General features: G+C 42.3%; 2 protein-coding genes across 3 annotated transcripts in view; one reads left to right on the plus strand and one right to left on the minus strand.

Moving 5' to 3' along the window:
* Nucleotides 1–4,393: 4,393 nt before the first annotated feature.
* slc66a2 (solute carrier family 66 member 2) overlaps nt 4,394–12,888 on the minus strand; it is a 67,778-nt gene continuing 59,283 nt past the window's right edge. The window contains exons 5-6 of one of the 2 annotated variants that reach the window (XM_086171714.1): nt 7,123–7,204; nt 4,394–4,924 (exon numbers count right to left, since the gene is read on the minus strand). In XM_086171714.1, the coding sequence (XP_086027840.1) occupies nt 4,640–4,924; nt 7,123–7,204 (367 nt within the window). In that variant the 3' untranslated portion in view covers nt 4,394–4,639. The remainder of the gene's footprint in view (nt 4,925–7,122; nt 7,205–12,888) is intronic. The other variant, XM_086171713.1, reaches the window with a different exon arrangement.
* The window catches only part of kcng2 (potassium voltage-gated channel, subfamily G, member 2), a 28,473-nt gene continuing 28,192 nt past the window's right edge, over nt 12,608–12,888 (plus strand). Inside the window, exon 1 of the mRNA XM_086171712.1 lies at nt 12,608–12,888. This exon is cut by the window's right edge and continues 92 nt beyond it. The gene's annotated coding sequence lies outside the window, so the exon portion shown is untranslated.

Consider the following 12,888-nt stretch of genomic DNA (forward strand, 5'->3'; position numbering starts at 1 on the left):
TGTCTGAGTGTTGCCTAAGTGCTTTTCTCTTCATGTAAGGTTATATACGTGCTGAGCCTGACTGGTTACCTCAATCCCATAAGCTGCCAATGCCAAGTGTGGATACTGCTGGTTTGAGTCCCGCGCTGGTCAACAGCAACATTGGGTCCCGAACCTCAGTGAGAGGCGAGAGCCGTCCCAGGATCTCCTTTGGTTGAAGCTCACAGATGGTGTAGTGGGATCAGCGACCTACCTTACAACCGGTGGTCCAGGGTTCAAGTCTCCCTTTGCCAAATGAATCTAAGTGCAACTGACTTTGATTTTTTTTTTTCCCCTAAGTGCTTTTTTCCTCTAAGTGTGACGTCATATAGGAAAAACCCGGATTTCTCTCTGTGACTGGTTAGCGCAGTGCCATAAGCCACTGACGCTGTATGTGATACCGCTGGTTCAAGTCCAGTACCAGTCACACAGCCACATCGGGTACCCGCCCGGTGGAAGGCCGACAACAGCCAGGTCGGGTCCCAACCCCGATACAAGGCCGACGTGGGGGAGTCAGGCGAAGCAAGGAGGAGGGCGAGAGGCAGACAGGCCGAGATAGGGAGGAGGGGGGGCCCCACTAACCAGGGCCCCCCGGGGGGACTTTGGGGGTAGAGAGAGGGGGGCATGTAAAGATGCACTGTAGAAACAAGCCTGCTATCAAATTTTTTTGGGGGTTGGTGACAGAGGGGCCCCAGACACACATTTGGAGGGAGATGGATACTTTATTGATTTTCACAAAAAGATAAACGTCAAACAAGATACAGGAAAAAATATTTAAATTAAAATCAAGTTAGCCACTAACTAAAGTTACAAAAAAAAGTTTTGCTAACTTTACACAAAACTAGCCAGATTGCTGGCACTCTTGGATACCAGACTTCTACCGCACCTACAAGCACAAACACAACAGTTAGGGATGGAGTGACAAACAACTTACAATTAAACACAAAGAAAACTCACAGAAAAATGAGCAGAACCTGACATCTTAAACATCTTTCTGACTTCACTAAAGTCACTGCTGTTAAATATCAGCAATCAATTAACATTGTCTAACAAAAAATAACACGATACAAAATTAACAAGAAAAATCAAGGATGTCACTTACCATTACTTTGCCAACCACTTTTGATGTACATTTGCAGACTCTTAGAGGACAATCTGAAATACACAGATTCTCATCACACTTTGCAAAACAAACATCACAACATTCCTTCAAGGTTGTTTCTCAAGGCCAATTCCCAGTCTGCATTGAAATCCAACAATCACTTTGGTGACCAGTCATCTTTTGCAATAAACAATTTGTATTATTGAGACTATTTTTGGTACATCAAGCCAATTTTTAGTTTGCCGTTCAAACAGGAGCACCCAAAGGAATGTGTGCAATCCAGAGTTGTTTGACGATAGACAGGATTACTTATCTCCTGACAGAGACGACAAAGATACATGGATTTGAACCAGTACCCTTCTGGTTCAGTCAGGATCAGCCCGCTGACACCAGATCTCAAATATCCACATAAACATGCACAAAATGTTAAGCAAATGCACAGGGATCCTTCCCTCCATGCTTATTTAAAGTATATACAGTATATATATATTGATATATGCAGGAACAGAACCTTCAAGCCAGATTTTATACTCCGGTCAGACAGCTATATTATTGAATAGGAATATAACTTGTAGCCTTCTAATCAAGAAGCCACAGGATTCACATAAAGACCGGCTTGTAGACGACGTTCTGAGAACCTTTCAATCTGCAAAACAGTTGACTCGCAATCACCGATCTTCAGAAGACCTCACATGTACAAGATGTAGTCTACCTCCACTCTTAAGCCAGCTTATAAAATTTATTCGCAAAAGCCATTTCCATCCTTTTTGCAAAGTCCACCTCCATCTTTCCCTCCGCCTCCCTATGCCGGACACCAAACCTGCCCATCACGTCATCTGACTCCCATCCCACCTACAGGGCATAGCTGCTAACATTGAGCATCACAGCTTCAATTTCAGAATTAAGTCTGACTTTTAAACAGAGAAATTTCCTCAAAAATCCTTCAAGGTAACTCCTACTTCAATTCTCTTCCTGTACTACAAAAAATTCTGCCAAGTATCTCGCTTTGCACCTGTTCTCCTGTACATCCACTTGCCTCTCCTTGTACCCACAGCAGCCCAATTTCCAACGGTACCCTGTGGGCCATCAGCACCGATGGCAGTAGTTAACCTGGGCCTTCTGTGTCACTTGTTTAACATGTCAAGTCGCATGTTTGGTTATGGCGCAAGTATCTGATGCAACCCTATGCACTCAGGGAGCCAAAACAATAGGAACAAAAGTATGCAGACAGGAGTTGCAAGAAAGCGTATTTATTAACACTGTGCAAAAACAATGGTACAAAGTGGAACGTCCTTGGCTCCAAAGCAGTTTGTGGCTTGACAACCGCTGCTGCCTCCAAAAGCAATTCCCAGTTCAGAGACCACGCAGCACTCGCCGGCACCATCCAGGACCAATAGGGGACGGCAACTGGTTACCATTTACTAAACGCTCTCAGCGGCTCAGAACTACCTGCAACAGAGGGAAACAGTGCCAATTGAACAGATTAACAAACAGGTGCTGCAGTGAAACAGACGTACACCTCAGTGTTACAAAGCTAAGAGGGCTAGAGCTTCCTTCTCAATGAATCTAGTTTGAGACTCCGGAATTCAGAAAATGGTTTTCCTACAAGGAATGAACAGCCACTTTAACAATCTGACATGAACGGTGTGCAAAGTTACAACTCAAATCTTTGGACTAGTACAGCCGTTCCACAGTAGCTATCAGAAAAGGGCAAAACAAAACCAAGCAGAGCCTGTGTCATGTACCTGAAACGAAAAGCAAATACAACTGGAGCGTCACTAACAAAGATTTCATTAACTGTCCCAATCAAAACAAATCTAAATTTCAGTAAAGACTAACTGAATCATGCTTACTGTCAATTAATTAGTCCTTAACACAGCAACAGAAAAACAACTTCAAGCATCTTATAAATTCTACCACAGACAAGACTGCAATTTAGAAACAAAAATAAGTGTTGCAGTCAGATTCAACTAACTCATGCAACAAAAAGGTGAAAACTATTTGAGGAACCTTTTTGAGAGTAGGGGAGCAAAAATACCCAAGAAACTTCAGTCATGTAAAAACAGCCTTCCATTAGCAGCGCAAGCCAAAAACTGATGTGTCAATTTAGCGAGCACCACAACCACACAAACACTGGTTCCTTCTTATCTTCTCCAATACTATGACACTTCTCCCTGGCATTGACTCAATACACCCAAATTCCCCAAAAACAATTAGAAGAATAACTCACCAAAGATTCCAGTCCAAGAGCACAGCCCAAACTAATGCGTCAGAGCTGAAAGACAAAACAAAAGTGTGCTTTCCCCGGTCAACCAAGACCACACTGCACTCACCTGTCTCTCCCCCAGAGTCCTGGTGTTTCCTGGAAATGATGTCACGGCCAGTATAAAAAGCCCAGTGTCCTGGCAGGGACCAATAGGAGGCCGCGACCAATTAGCATTTACTAAACGCTTTCACCTGCTGCACATTACCTGCAACATAGAATTAGATCAGATCAACTTTATCCATCTCCAGAGGGGAATTTCATTTTTCACAGCAGTGTAATAGTTTTAATGTCATAAAATAAAAAAGTATATATTGTATAAATATGAATAGAGAGACAGAAGATAGCAAGACATCCACAAATAAATAGACAACAGTTATGACAACAACATCAGGGATAAGAATGGGCAACATAAAGGAATAGTAGAATATTGAAAAATATTGGACCAGAACTTAATGACAATATAAATACAGTGAAAACAATATAAATAAAGCAAGAAAATTTACTAAAGAAAATAAAGAGATATAATTAAAGATCTTGAAAAAAAACAATAAAAAAACAATGCTCATATCACAAGCATAGCACCTTAAGCCTATGAGCTACACACACACTTCCTGTTCAACAGTATAGCACATAGACTTACCCATACACATACATATATGTGTGTATGTATAAATATATGTACATATATACAGTGGGGAAAAAAAGTATTTTGTTGCACCAACTTGCACCAATTGTGCAAGTTCTCTCACTTAAAAAGATGAGAGAGGCTTGTAATTTTCATCATAGTAACACTTCAACTATGAGAGACAGAATGTGAAAAAAAATCCAGAAAATCACATTAGCTGATTTTTAAAGAATTTATTTGCAAATTATGGTTGAAAATAAGTATTTGGTCACCTACAAACAAGCAAGATTTCTGGCTCTCACAGACCTGCAACTTCTTTTTGTAAGAGGCGCCTTCGTCCTCCACACGTTACCTGTATTGATGGCGCCTGCATGAACTGGTGATCAGAATAAAAAACAGGCGTCCACAACCTCAAACAGTCAAACAAGACAAGACCAAGCAATTATTAGAAAGGCTACCATCAGTAACACACAACAAATCCTGCAGTGCTGGACGTGTCCCCCTGGTTAAAACAGTACATGTCCAGGCCCGTATGGAGTTTGCTAGAGAGCATTTAAATGATCCAGAAGAGGATTGGTAGAATGTCTTGTGGTCAGATGAAACCAAAATAGAAGTTTTTAGTAAAAACTCAACTTGTAGTGTTTGGAGGAGAAACAATGCCGAGTTGCATCCCAATAACGCCGTACCTACTGTGAAGCACGGGGGCGGAAACGTCACGCTTTGGGGGTGTTTTTCCGCAAAGGGACCGGGACGACTGATCCGTGTGAAGGAAAGACTTGAACAGGTTGTATTTAGTGAAGATGAATCGACCGAGCCGGCCTCCGGATCTCAACCCCAGAGAAAATCTTCGGAGGGAGTTGAAAATCCGTGTTGCCCAGCGACGGCCCCGAAACATCACCGCTCTGGAGGAGATCTGCATGGAGGGATGGGACAAAATAGCAGCAAGTGTGTGAAAACCTGGTGAGGACTTACAGAAAACGTTTGACCTCTGTCATTGCCAACAAAGGGTATAACTTTTGTTCTGGACTAAATACTTATTTTGCACCAAAATTTGCGAATAAATACTTTAAAAATCAGACGATGTGATTTTCTGTTTTTTTTTTTTTTTTTTTTTTTTTGCATTCTGTCCCATCTTTTTAAGCGGGAGAACTTGCACAATAGTTGGCTGACTAAATCCTTTTTTACCACGCTGTATGATAAGATAACAGATTGAGAGGACGGGATTTTCCTGAAAAAGAAATGGACGGAACAAGGACGGAGATACAACTGGCGCTGTCCAAGAGCTCCTTCGACATACATATACCAAAAAAAGAAAAATATAATGAGAATTAAGGCTTTTCATAAAGAAATGTCCGAATATGGAGCTGTGTTTCTATCGATCTATCTCTCTCTAAAATAATATATTTTCATATAATTTTATTCTATTATGCGATATTCTTTTTAACGCTTTCTCTTCATATATATAAATAAAACAAAGTGTTTTTTGGATACGTTTATCTCAATATTTGTGCACGCAAGGAACTGTAACCTTTCAGTTGCCTCATCTTTGTCATTTTTTATTGCTTTTATTTTCATTGTTTCTTTAAAATCTGTATAAGTGCATGCCAGTATGGTGTCCTTGAGTAGTGAATAAGGCGCCTTAAATAAATGTACTATTATTAATAGATTGACAGCACATATCTATAGGCGTTTTGTACAAACGCTGGAAACACAGACGTGTGTGTGTTATTTTTTTACGAAGCTTGAGGCGTCTTGAGAGGAAGGAGCTGCTTATGTATGTTTTTTCTTCGAGCTCAGTGTGAGCCGTTGGACGACAGCTGTGAGCGCGCACGTGCGTGCGATTAGCGTATCTGATGTTTAAATACTTAAATGAAATGTAGAGGGATAAATATCTTGGGAATTTTTTTCAGCGTTTCCTCCAAATATCCTGGTTGGTGTTTCATAATGTATCAACTTTGCCTTTAAAACATATCTAGAGTTGATGATTTAGAGGATTTTTTTTAAACGTATTTGTTATCGTTGGATGATAAGGGGAATAATTTACTTTTTGAAAATTAGTTTTAAGGTACTGATGCGAATTTGGAAGTAGTGTGGGCGCAGCTTTTCAGAGAAAAGGGAGAATATATAGATAAATAGCGACGCGTCTATTTAAAAATCGAGTTGGCGAGTTTCCGGGCGCAAAGTCCAACCGTAATCGATGCCTCAGAACGTTCACCTGTGTGACATTTAAGCGAGACACTGAAAAGGGGGAAGAGGGGAGGAATACATTTGTGTAATTTATTCAACTCTAAAAGCGCTTTTTTCATAAATTGATTCGACCATTACGGCTCATTATCTCAAGATGATTACTGGATGTTGGAGACCTTTCAAGCCTCCGCAGACGGAGGAATACATCATTCCACCTGCAGTCGGAGAGGTAAATGGCTGCGAGGCCGGCGCCGTAATAAACGCCGCTCGGTGACATCTAGACTTCTGCTCGGATCTCTCCATTAGGCACTTCCCGGGGGCGAAGGGACTCTACTTAGCTCCGTGTGTTTTTCGCAAAAAAAAAAAAAAAAAAAAAAGCATAAAGACATGGCTGTTCGGCGCCGGAGGAAGTACCCGCATCTTATTTGTGTTCGTGGTCGAATCGAAAATTCATAAAATTGGAGTTCCGTTGATGTGAAAGGAGAGCCTCTTTAAATAATGAAATATAAACGTCAGAAATCGCATCGAGGGGGAAAAAAAAATCAAAGACGCCGCAAATACACGATATAAAGGTGACGCCGCCATCCGGAAAGGAGGCCGATAAGGTTTCCAGCTTTCACAACATCTTGACATTTTCATGAATTGCATTTTCAGTCATTAGGAAAATCAGAACGTTACGCTTTCTGCCGCAGATGCATTTGCCTGAACATCGGGATCGTTCCATTTCACTGGCGCTTGAAAAAAAAAAAAAAAAGGAACAAATGAAAAACACACCGCGTCAGCGTGTACGAGGAGCCGGTGGGGGCGGAGGGGTCACGACCCCGAGCCCAAAGCGGAATTAGCAACATTCATAATTTAGCGTCACGCAGGGGGGGGGGGGATGTGTTTACTCAGGAAAGATAAATGAATAAAACTCAACAGTACCCTTGAAACGCAGCAGGCTGGATCGATATCGCCGGCAAGGCCGTGTCCAGATGTATAACGGCAAAGTCGTGTCCGACTCCTCCTGGAAACAGATATTACAGGAAACTCCGGAGAAAACAGAACGATCCCCGCTATAAACACAGCAAACATCCGTTATAATGAAGGCAACCGAGAAGAGACGTCTAGCTCGGCGTTTCCCGACCTTTTTTGAGCCACGGCACATATTTTACATTGGAAAAATCACACGGCACACCGTGTTAAAAAAACATTTTTTAACGAATTAGAATGAAACCGTCGTCTCAATTTACTCAGTGTGAAATCTACATTACATTTGGCAGTCGCTTTTATCCAAAGTGACTTACAATAGAGGACATAAGGACTGCAAATAACACTTGCAAATACAAGATGCACAGGAAATATACAGAACAGATCTAATATATCTAATATCTGTAGATTCATCAAGTTGCAATGCAAATTCTCCACTGATGTGCAACTTTTCCAGAACACTTATTTCAATGTCTTAAGACATGTCATCAATATGTCTGGAAATGGTATTATTTGAGAGAACTGGCTATTTCTTTATCAACGCCAGAGCCGAGCATTTCTTCTACAGTGATTTTGTAGATTGATTTTGATTGATTGATTTTGCAGGTAGTATTAATGTTTTGCTACGGCGTGCAGCTGTTTGGATTTAGAGACGAGTTCAGCGACTTTGTCGCAAGCTTTCACTGCTTTCTCACTCGTCTCGGTAGTTTTCAACAACGCTGCCTGTTTGTTTACGCAGATACAAGTACTTTTTATTTAAAAAATGTATCACGCAAAGCGTCACCGATCACTCTGACACACAGATGCGCAGGTTAATTCACTACCCGTTGCCATCGAAAGGGCACACATAGACATAGGAAGACACATTATTTGCGTTGGATAAATAATTTTCGTACCAATCAGGTGAAAGTGGGCGTTTTTCCACGGCACACCTGATGATCTCTCACGGCGCACCAGTGGGAAACACTGGTCCGGCTACAAAATTCAGCTTTTTATCACATCGGGAACATCTGAACTCGGCATCGTGTTTACCTTTGCCTCCATCTGATGGGAGAGCTAAATCACAAGGCTAACATTAGCATCATCTCCTTCACGTTGAACCGCACTGAGGTGGACTAGCTTGAATTTTGTGTTCACGAGTGAGACAGAAATAAGACAAAATAATTTACGGCTACATTCCCAGAGCTACGAGAAGTTGGCTAAATATTACATTCAGGTTCTATTTAGGGAACTAGCATTGACTAAAAAAAGCAACGCTAGCTTGTTTAATGATGTTTTCACGTCGCCAAAAAAGTATTACGAACGCCAACGCCGCTTATTATTCGCAGCTCGGCCACTCCGTCCGAGAGGAGGGCAGAGGGAGGAGGGGAGCCGGGAGGTTTATTGTTTACCCTCTCGGCTGATGCAGCATATTTAGAGCGCGGTAATTCATCACTGTCAAACGCGCGAGGAGAGCGGCTAATAGCTATATCAGTGTAACTCATGGTTACTTATCTCCGTGACTCTCGACTTGTGGCACTAAAGCTCTTTTGTTTGTCCGATATCTGTATATAAGCTTTTCTCGTAATGAATAAAACCCCCAAGAATAGGCGTCTGACTCAGGACGGTTGAATTAAATATGATATTATACAACAACAAACTTCCCTTTTCATTCTGACACGCGGGGTGAATCGAGAACACCTTGAATAAACAACTTCCTACCCTTGGAAAGAGTCTGGAGGCCGACGCGCGTGAATGCGCACGTGGGTTTGCGCGCCGTAAGCGACATTGGGGGGGGGGGCTGGTAGAGGCGGTAAATATTTCATGGGAATTAGCGTTAAAAAACCACATCAAGCGAAGTCTAGAATTCCGTGCAGAATTCATGGCTCCCCGAGGGGGGCGGCTAGTCGTCTCCATTCAGATTTTTGTTTTTACTTTAACTACTTTCCCCCCAAATCTCGACGAAATTGTTGACGGTGTTGAATGAAGTCAGAGAATAAAACCTGCGCTCGCTGCTGTCATGATATATTTGGAAAGTTTTATTTTCATTACTTTTGTATCGATCCGTGCGTCAAAATGAGGGCAACAAGTCGACTGAAGCCCAATAAAATCCAACTCCTGGGTGGGAAAGTAAAGTAGACTTTCTATTATTATTTTGTTTTGGTGCCTCTCGGTAGACAAAAAAACAATGCTTGTTCGTATACCTTAGCATCTTGAAGCAAACCCAACAACAATTGTCATACCCCAGACACCTGCTTATAGTCGATAACTACTCCTCAACACTTACTAACACCTGATAACTAAACTTGGACAGTTGCTAATAGTTAACTTCTTCTGGACAGTCACAAACAGTTATTATCTTCCTGGACATTTGCTAAATGTTTGGTAATAAGCCAGACACTCACTACTCCGAGACTGTTGCTAGTAGTTAACTACCCCTGGGCGGTTAGTAATAGTTTGGTAATACCCCAGACACTCGCTAATAGTTGCTAACTACTCCTAGACAGTTGCTAGTAGTTGTTAACTACCTTTGGACAGTTGCAAATAGTTCAGCAATACCCCAGATACTTGCGAATAGTCGCTAACTACTCCTGGTCGGTTGCTAATAGCTGATAACTAAACTCGGACAATTGCTAATGGTTATCTACCCCTGGACAATTGCTAAATGTTGCTGACTACTCCTTGACAGTTGCTCATGGTTGTCAACTACTCCTAGACTGTTGCTAGTAGTTGTTAACCACCCTTGGACAGTTACTAATGGTTCGGCAGTGCCCCAGACACTTGATCATAGCTGATAACTACTAGACAGTTGCTAACTACTTCAAGACAGTTGCAAACAGTTGCCAACAACTGCTAGACAGTTGCTAGCAGTTGGAAATGACCTAGAACCGTTTCAGATAGTTCAGTAATACCCCAGACACTTGATAATAGCTGCTAACTACTCCTGGTCAGTTGCTAACAGTTCGGTAATACTTTAGATTCTTGTTTATGGTTGATAGGTATTCCTAGATGCTTGCTAATAGTTGATAACTAAACCTGGACAGGAACTAAGAGTGAACAACTCCTTGACGGTTGCCAATAATAACAACCCCTGAACAGTTGCTAAAAGTTGACACTCAAAACAGAGGAATTAAACTTCCCCTGACAGATGAGAAATCATCCTGACCTTCCCGCGAGAGAGCCGGTAAAAAAAAAACAATAGTGCTTGGAGACACACAGGTTTGCCCTAACCAGTCCCTCATTAGCTAACTGTGGCTAATTTTAGAAATGGCCTGGGCGTAGCCATAATAACTAATAAAAGTGACCTGGTGGAGTCAGTTAGCTGAATTTATGGCTCTGTTCTACTCATGCTAGTGTTAGCAGTTTTCCTCGGCACTCTGGGAGGATTAGCGTAAACTAAAAGGCAAACTCCCAACGCGGGACTGAACGTTTCTGCTGCCGTGGCCCGGCTTGATTTACGCTAATGTCTCCATACATCATGTCCGGCCGTGGCGCCGATAATTTGCCCGGCTCAGACGGACGCGACTGAAAGCGATGCGTTCAGGTGAAGTGTTTAAGATGCATTCAAAGAAGGAAGTACAGCAGCATCTCCTGACAATATGTCCGCTTAATGCGCGTTGAAGAGCCCTAATGTATCGCGCGGAGAGTTTGTCCAAATGGGAAATATGAAAATTCCATGCAGAGGTGAAACCTGAAACGACTAACATCGGTGTCTCGCAAAAGGGAATGCACGTTCCTTTCGTACAAAGACATTGTTTACAAAATGACAGACACCGACAGGTCCGGAGAGATTTTCAGTTTGGCGATCGTCGTCTTTGACAAGAGTTTTTAAGTATTATGCAACGAGTCCAGGCCCTCGCCTCAATACTAGCGGAGCGGCGAGTATTTTTTGTTTGCGCAACATTATTTCCAAAATTATAATTAAAGACTGAATCCGGTCGGGGCGAATGTTTCGGGGGCGCTCCCGCCGGACGGCGATGGATCTAATCAGCTTTTCAAATGATGTTCTGAATATCTCCCAGACGGCTCCTGCTGATTTACGGTGTAATAAAACACGGCGGCGCTCGCCGTCACGGAAGCCGCCCGACGAAACACAACCGGAGTCTTCGGGCTTCGGAAGTTAACTCGATTAAAGTTTGGTTAACCCCCTCGCCCCCCGCCGCTGCCTCCTCGGGGAAATACCGCTTTAAATAGTGGCTGTGAGAGGTCAGAGGTCAAAGCAGCGCCGCGGGAGATTCAGCGTTTTGCTCAAGGATGCTTCCATGTGATAAATGAATGGTTATATGTGTAAGGCGCCACTCGCACGGGCAATAAGCTTATTATTACTACATTCATCCTTATTTAATATCTGGCTCCAGCTTGTCTTCTCTCTCCTGAGCGTCAGACATCCCGCAGATGGCGGCTCCCGCTGACGTGGTCGGTGTTTACTCCGCCGTCAGATCATTGTCTCGCCGTTTCAGCACGCCGCTGCAGCCGGCGGCGTGCTGACGGAGCGGCAGCCTCGCTAAGCTCCGCCCACTTCAAACACAAGGAGGATTGACCTTCCGGGAGGTCATCCTGAGCACCAAAAGGGCCACGGGTGTATTTAAACAAATAAAAACAAGGATGAAAGTTCAGACAGAAGAGCTAACGCTCTGCGCTATCAGGAAAATCATTACAGAGATGAATAAATTGCAATGAAAATCTGTGAAAAAAAAATTAAATATTAATCAAATTCTCCATATTTTATTTTAGACATTTTTTCTATTTTATAACTACATAAACTAGGAAAAATTCCAAAATGCCATGGAATAAGTTACTGCGACAAGTTATAATTATAACCGAAACTTTTTATATTACGTGATAAATGAACCCCTACAAAGCACCGACAGCATGTGATAAACTATAGTGTGATAATAGACTTGATAACAATAATAATAGCAACAAATATAACATTTCTTTTCACTAACTTATATATTTTTTCTGCTTCAAATGCCCATTTTTATTATATTTTTAATTCCGCATATCTACGGTGTGTTTATCATTCGTGTCTAGCCGGGAGTCCCTGAAAAATGTCATTATACTTGCACAGCGACAATAAAAATTATTATTATTATTTTGAACGACAACATTTCATGCAATGATAGAAAACGTGATGTGTTTTATAAAAACAATAAACCTGGAATATAATCCCATTTAAAACCTGACAAATAGCATCAAATAACATTCATACACATAAAAATATTTTAGAATGTATAAATCTATTGTGATGTGAAACAGCGAAGAGATAGTTATATGTAAAAAAATTAAAAAATAAAAAAGTTTATTTTTTTAATACGCTTGTCTTTTTCTTGGCATCATTAAGACTCCATAGATCTCGGAGCCCACGGGGGTTCCGCGGTCGTGGAAGGTCCACGGGACGACAACGCCTCTCACCCGTGTTACATAAGAGAGAGAGAGAGAGAGAGAGTGACTGACACACACACACACACACACACACACACACGCACACAAGCCACAGCGGCGCAGGGGGGAGAAACCCTTGCGCACCTGAAGCGTCTCCAGCAGCCGCTCCACGCACATCCATCGGTCCTGCGTGGGGGGGAAGAGGAAGAAGAGGAGGCGGAGGTTGCAGCCGCAGCTCCGCGGACGACTTTCCGCTCTTTGCTCGCTTTCTTTTTTAACTGTCTCTCATTTGAATTGAACAAAAACAAACAAACAAACTGGCACTTCCGTGGAAACTGCCCTCTTCCCGCTCCACAC

The sequence above is a fragment of the Fistularia commersonii genome, chromosome 24 (genome assembly GCF_037954325.1).
Source record: "Fistularia commersonii isolate RoL2024-O1a breed Wild chromosome 24, RoL_Fcom_v1.0, whole genome shotgun sequence".
NCBI classification, from domain to species: Eukaryota; Metazoa; Chordata; class Actinopteri; order Syngnathiformes; family Fistulariidae; genus Fistularia; species Fistularia commersonii.